The sequence below is a fragment of the Girardinichthys multiradiatus genome, chromosome 9, assembly GCF_021462225.1.
Source record: "Girardinichthys multiradiatus isolate DD_20200921_A chromosome 9, DD_fGirMul_XY1, whole genome shotgun sequence".
NCBI lineage: Eukaryota > Metazoa > Chordata > Actinopteri > Cyprinodontiformes > Goodeidae > Girardinichthys > Girardinichthys multiradiatus.
Genome location: NC_061802.1, coordinates 35,550,406 through 35,557,574, shown reverse-complemented (window position 1 = coordinate 35,557,574; position 7,169 = coordinate 35,550,406). Strand labels below are relative to the sequence as shown.

The 7,169-nt window shown below is 42.7% G+C and overlaps 1 protein-coding gene across 1 annotated transcript; it reads left to right on the top strand.

Annotated features, from left to right (window-relative positions):
- Positions 1–452: 452 nt before the first annotated feature.
- Positions 453–2,929, top strand: pigc (phosphatidylinositol glycan anchor biosynthesis, class C). The gene is made up of 3 exons (XM_047375231.1): positions 453–578; positions 1,330–1,563; positions 1,636–2,929. The coding sequence occupies exons 2-3, from the start codon at positions 1,336–1,338 to the stop codon at positions 2,290–2,292; spliced, it is 885 nt and encodes a 294-aa protein (XP_047231187.1). The 5' UTR covers positions 453–578; positions 1,330–1,335; the 3' UTR covers positions 2,293–2,929.
- The last annotated feature ends 4,240 nt before the right edge of the window (positions 2,930–7,169 follow it).

The following is a 7,169-nucleotide window of genomic DNA, read 5'->3' as shown; positions in this document are numbered from 1 at the left end:
GACTTATACAGTTCTAGGTTCAGGAAAAGAGCTGCTAAAATCTCTGCAGACCCCACACACCCTGCACATAAACTGTTTAGAGTTTTACCTTCAGGCCGCCGCTACAGAGCACTGTTCACTAAAACCAGCCGCCACAGAGACAGTTTCTTCCCCCAGGCTGTTTCTCTGTTGAACATTCAATATAGTACAAAACAACAGCATACAGATGTTGCAAATGCACCTTTTTATTTATATATGTGTATATTGTACATTGTAAATATGTATATTCTGTAATACTTAAACAAAACCAAAGAGCAAAGTGTACCAGAGTCAAATTCCTTGTTTGTATGAACGAACTTAGCAATAAAGCTGATTCTGATTCTGAATATAAAATAGCTCAGTTAGATACTCTGGCCCACACTCCAGCACAGCAGATGGCGATAACGCATCTTAACGTTGGATGCCACCCGCCAAAAATCTCAAAAAGAAGAAGACAACAGGGGGCGCTGTGAGAGCCAATTGAGTCCTTTACTTCCGGGACTACGAGGAGTTGAGGTTAACGCATCTGCGCCCTTAGCGACAACAAAATCCCAGCCTAGGTAGGTGGACGACGCTTATGATATTTAAGCAGAGATACTTTAATCAGCTCTGAACACATTTTTGCTTTTTAAATGCGTGTTTAGTAGAACTAGGCTGGTTTTATTTTCACGCCAAACCGGAGGAACCAGTACATCGGCCCTGCTGTCTGGCTGATCAGCCGCCAAAACGCCTCAGCAAATGACATTTAACAAAAACACCAAACATTCATACCAACTTTATCCTTTATTTGAATCTTTAAACAGTCGATGCAGTAATTAGGAATGACCACTTCTGAAATGACATCCAAACCTGTCAATAACTTGAACTAAATTCGTTTTCTAGGGTAAATTGTGCGTCAAGCGAGAGCTTTCATGAAAAACTATTACTCTAGATATAGCTTTCAGCTATAAAACAAGATGTGCTGGTCATTGTTTTCTATTTGTTATGCCGCTTCAAGTTAAAATATCTTCCCAAACGCCATGGCGACGTCACACAAGGCAAAAATAACTCATTTTCGTTGAGCAGATTCGGGTAATTCCCTAATTTTAGAGTGGAAAATCAGCAGACTGAAAAGTGTCTTTAAACTCAAGCTTTTCCATGCTATCGGTGTTTTATTTTTTAAACTAAATCCCTAAAGAAATTAAAGACACAAGTCTTAATATTAGGTTCTCATTGAGTTAGCTGTATACTTTACTGACCTGTTCTATCATGTGCCTTGACCAGTGTATTATGCTGTTTACTAACTCGCTATAATGTGTCTGTATGATGAAGAGGGCAATGGGGCCAGATGGGGTCCCGAGTCAGTCTGTGCCCTGGCGGAAGGTGCTGTGGGAAGGGCAGCCGTTTCCTGACAACTACGTGGACCAGAGGTTCCTGGAGGAATTGCGGAGGAATGAGGGCATCCGACAGTACCGCTACTGGGCCGTAGTGAAAGAAGCAGGCTTTGTGGGACAGCAGCTGTCCTGTGTGGCCGTTTTTATCACTCTCTGGCTCTACATGGAGCAGGTAAACTGTAGAACAGCTTCTGTCTTCATACTGTTCGTGATTAGTAAACATCGTTCTCTTTTTTTCTTACAGGGTCTCCTTGCCCCGGAGACATTGCTTTGGACCAGCCTCATGAGTGCCCTCCTGGGTTATGGACTGTACCAAGCGTTGACATCTCAGACTAAATCCTGCAGTGAGAACCGCACACATTTGGCGGATTCACAGAGTGCTGCTCTTTTCCTTTCCTTCACCTTCGGCTTCTCACCGGTTCTAAAAACTTTAACAGAGTCTGTAAGCACAGACACCGTGTATGCCATGTCGGCTCTGATGCTGCTGGCCCACCTGGTGTCGTTTCCTTACGCCCACCCCTCACCCCCTGGCAGCCTCTCTTTAAACGCAGCTTTGTTTGCCTCTGTGTGCTTGGCCTCAAGGTTACCTGGTACTCTGCACACCTTTGCCATGCTCACATGCGCACTGCTAGTGTTCGCCCTGTGGCCCTGTCTGCTCCAGAGGTTAAGGGAGAATGCCCCCGGCCAGTTTACTGGGGTGTGTGCGGGAGTGTGTGTCGGAGGGGTAGGAGGTCTGGGATCCCAGTCACTTGGGGGAGCTGTGCTCTTATCCCTGGCCTTAGTGAGTGTTACATTAATCTGTCCCCTGCTGTTGGTCAGGCTGCAAAGGCACAAGGACAACATCCACGGGCCCTGGGATGAGGCTGAGATTCAGGAAGACCTCAGCCGCTTCCTCCACTAATGAACAGAGCAAACCAAGCTAAATACAACTGCTGATGACCAAACTGGCAATTTTGCAGGACTCCCTTTTCTACTGTATATCTTACCTGATTTCTCGCTGGAATGTATCTGTTTGGATAGCCGGAGCAAACTGTTCTTCCCATGGATGGTTTTTATTGTTAATGCTGCTACTGTTTCCTACACACTGACCTTAGTAATTGTACAAATGGTATGGATCAGTGTGCAGGGCTGACCTAAACTACTGAACAATTATGATGCAATGCACCAAGTTGACCTCCGTGAAGTTTTAATACTGTGTGGACTGATGATGTTGTATATAGGAATAAGGGCTCTGATTCCACGTTGTATTTTAGTTCAGTAGAATAAACCTGAGGATGATGATGTAGTCATGAATTTGGTAATTGAAATCATTTTTCTATGAGGGCTACAGTGATGCTATGTATAACCTATTGTGGAACATTTGGCTCAGTTTTGACAGTGATATGTACATGAATCTAATTATTTGCTTAAAATGTGGTACTTAGAAGCTTTGTTTTAAAGAAAACAAAGTTGTTGTTTTTTTTAAATGCACTAAGGAATCAGCCTGTCAATGATTTCAAAATCCATCCTTTTTTGATTAAAAACACTCCTGATGATGAGTTTCCAGGCTGCACTAACCGCAGCAGTTTTCAGTGTGCAACAGAAAGCTTGACGTTAGCAACTAGAATGATCAGTGAGGTGTTTTAATTTGTCGTCAGAGGAAGCTCAACAAGTGCTAGGAACTGTTTAAAAAGAAACTATTTTTTTTCAGGTGTTTTTCCAGGCTGCTCTAACAGAGACCTAGACTTCTTCAGGTGATGGTCATTTTCGTCCTTCACTGTTTCAAACTTTAGCAGATTTGGTCGCTTCGTAAAAGAGTTTTGTTGGTGTCGAAAAGGAGCTGTCTGCCACTTGGCGTCCGTGAGGACCAACCTTGGCTACATTTTGCTGACACGGAGCTGATTAAATACTAGGAAGGCAGAGCAGCAAAGTTGCTCGGTTTCGTCCTTTTGAGCTGTCTGTTTTAGAACATGCTGGAAATGGATATAGGATTCTGAAGGAAATTTCAAATGTTATCTTTAAATTATTACGAAAAAATGACACAGTTGGACTTTGCCTCTCATTCTTATATGAATAATTAATTACCTGTTATAACGTGAAGGGTAGGAAGACGTATTTTGAAAACTGTAATTTCTATATTGACCCACCTTAATCTGACTGTATCGGCAGGTCTAAGCTTTAAAAAATTGGAAAAGCTTACACCTCATGTTTTTAAGGAAAGGTCAGCTTCTTCGGCTATTATAATAATGTGAGCCATTATTTATATAAACAAGTCTTCAGTTTTTGTATACACTGTTCAAAAAAATAAAGGGAACACTTAAACAACACAATATAACTCCAAGTAAATCAAACTTCTGTGAAATCAAACTGTCCACTTAGGAAGCAACACTGATTGACAATCAATTTCACATGATGTTGTTCAAATGGAAAAGACAACAGGGGGAAATATTTGGTGATTAGCAAGACTCACTCAATAAAGGAGTGGTTCTGCAGGTGGAGACCACAGACCACTTCTCAGTACCGATGCTTTCTGGCTGATGTTTTGGTCACTTTTGAATGTTGGTGGTGTTTTCACACTCGTGGCAGCATGAGACGGACTCTACAACCCACACAAGTGGTTCAGTTAGTGCAGCTCATCCAGGATGGCACATCAATATGAGCTGCGGCAAGAAGGTTTGCTGTGTCTGTCAGCGTAGTGTCCAGAGCCTGGAGGCACTACCAGGAGACAGGCCAGTACACCAGGAGACGTGGAGGAGGCTGTAGGAGGGCAACAACCCAGCAGCAGGACCGCTACCTCCACCTTTGTGCAAGGAGGAACAGGAGGAGCACTGCCAGAGCCCTGCAAAATAACCTCTAGCAGGCCACAAATGTGCATGTGTCTGCACAAACGGTTAGAAACCGACTCCATGAGGATGGTATGAGGGCCCGACGTCCACAAATGGAGGTTGTGCTCACAGCCCAACACCGTGCAGGACTCTTGGTATTTGCCAGAGAACACCAGGATTGGCAAATTCACCACTGGCGCCCTGAGCTCTTCACAGATGAAAGCAGGTTCACACTGAGCACATGTGACAGACGTGACAGAGTCTGGAGACACCGTGGAGAGTGATCTGCTGCCTGCAACATCCTTCAGCATGACCAGTTTGGCAGTGGGTCAGTAATGGTGTGGGGTGGCATTTCTTTGGAGGGCCACATGTCCCTCCATGTGCTCGCCAGAGGTAGCCTGACTGCCATTAGGTACCGAGATGAGATCCTCAGACTCCTTGTGAGACCATATGCTGGTGCGGTTGGCCCTGGGTTCCTCCTAATGCAGGACAATGCTAGACCTCATGTGGCTGGAGTTTGTCAGCAGTTCCTGCAAGATGAAGACATTGAAGCTATGGACTGGCCCGCCTGTTCCCCAGACCTGAATCTGATTGAGAACATCTGGGACATCATGTCTCGCTCCATCCACCAACATCACATTGCACCACAGACTGTCCAGGAGTTGGTGGATGCTTTAGTCCAGGTCTGGGAGGAGATCCCTCAGGAGACCACCGTCTCATCAGGAGCATGCCCAGGCGTTGTAGGGAGGTCATACAGACACGTGGAGGCCACACACAATACTGAGACTCATTTTGACTTGTTTTAAGGACATTACATCAAAGTTGGATCAGCCTGTAGTGTGTTTTTCCACTTTAATTTTGTGTGTGACTCCAAATCCAGGCCTCCATTGGTTAATAAATTAGATTTCCATTGATGATTTTGTTGTCAGCACATTCAACTTTGTACAGAACAAAGTATTCAATGAGAAGATTTCATTCATTCAGATCTAGGATGTTTTATTTGAGTGTTCCCTTTATTTTTTTTTAGCAGTGTAGCAATGCTTAGCTAGACAAGGGTCAAATTTAGTTTTATCCGTCCCTGATGAGCAGAAAGCTGCTGCAGGGAAGAAAGCCATGATGACTCCCCTTCAAAGTCCAATCAGTGATGACAGCTTTTGTGCTGATTAATAACAACTGTTTGGTTTATTGAAACATCTCACACGATCATCTTTTAATGGCAATATTGATCTAAGCTTAATAAACTGATCAGACATGTCGCTGACTTTTACTGTCGTTTAATGTTAGACATGAAAGCAATTGTGTGTTCTTACTGGTCTAAATAAAGTAAAGGTCAGAAAGTACAATGTTTTTTTTTTTTTTTCTTCATTTTGGCTTTCAGTGCGGCTTTAAGAGGCCACGTGTTCTGAAACCGGAACCACCCATATTATTTTTTTTTTCTTTACAATCAGCTATAAACAGTGGGATTTTCCTCTAAATCGGTACCAGAGAGCTTGAACGCAGCCAGCCTGTCAGTAGTGCGCGGTGGTCGCTAGGTGTCATACCTTCACCTCTGCTCTGTTCGCCTTCGGTCGGAACGTGACTTCGGGCTTTGCCGCTGCAGCTGGCAGCCTACTCGGTGCCATGGTTTAAAATGCTCAGCGGAAGAAGCCCCACTTTTAACACGGGTTCAACCGGGCCGTCTGCGGCGGTGCAGCGTCCTCGGAGCCACAAAGATCAGAGGTCGTCATAGAAACAACGCGTTTCGAATCATAGCGGGAGATTTCAGAGTCAAAAGATCGTCGTTGTGAAACTCGGGAATAAAGATTTATGTATTTCTGAATGAAAAATAACTTCTTCAACACTGATTTCCCCAAAAATCTGTCAAGCGGGACTCTAAGTAATCCGCGGGAACGAGACAAAACCACAAGTTATAACGGACTGTTGATTATTATCCCGTTCCCATGGCGGAGATTCAAAATTTATATATAGCTAAATGCGTAATTCTTAATAAGATCGTTTTTGAACAGCCTAAAACTATGTTGGCTCATGTTTTCAAATACCAAAAATCATCCAAGTTTTTACGCTAAAGTATGAGCAAGAAAGGCTTTCAAACTATACAGATGTCATGTAGATTCATAATTTAGACTGTAATAAAGATGGAATTCTTCTCAATTAACACGGAAACCTGTGATATCTGTGGCCCGAAATATATTTTAATATATACTTTTTAATAAATAGTATTTATTAGCTATCCTGACTTTTTAGTTGCTAGAATAAATGTCAGCTAAGTGACTTATAATCAAGGGTCATGCTGGATGCTGTTAAATATATTTGTATCATTTAGAAAGCAGAGAATATACTGCCATAAAACCCCCCCCAAAAAAAGTTTTCTTCCTAAATTATTTTTCAAGGTTACAATCTATAAATATTTCCAATTTTTGATGGAATCTGAAACACAGGATGATCAAGCATGTGGTCATGTATAAAATCAATCGATTTTAACCATATGGGTACTTGAAAACATTATCTCATAGACTACTAGCTTGAAAAGGTCAACTAGAAAACTTCAAAATCTAACTTTAAAAAGTTCCACCCATCTTCAGGTAAATTAACAAGCCCTGGCCAATGCAAACAGGGATGGAAAAAAAAGGCAGCTAATGATATTCGGGGTATATTTTCTTTCATTATCCACAAGAATTTTTGAAACTGTCACAATAGCAGTCAAGAAGGTGTTTAAGGGGTATGTAACCTGCAGCGAAATTACAGATCAAGCAGTTAGAGGCAAAAAGGGCAGCGGACTTCCCGATAGAACAGTTTTCAGTTTATAGCGGTGGCCATTGCACGCTCTGGCCCTCCCTTGGTGGCGACACTGTTAAAGGATGAACAGCTGAAAATGTTCAGCAATGTGATCAAATTTCCAAAAACAAAAATAACTAACAGTGATTATTAGCCTTTCTTTCTGTTTAGGGTCAAATAACAAAACAAACAATAGAAG

Bases quoted from the DNA above. Each gene is read 5' to 3' on its own strand.
- pigc (XM_047375231.1), top strand. From the start codon at position 1,336: ATGGGGCCAGATGGGGTCCCGAGTCAGTCTGTGCCCTGGCGGAAGGTG. The intron at 1,564-1,635 runs GTAAACTGTAGA...TTTTTCTTACAG, and splicing joins TCTGGCTCTACATGGAGCAG to GGTCTCCTTGCCCCGGAGAC.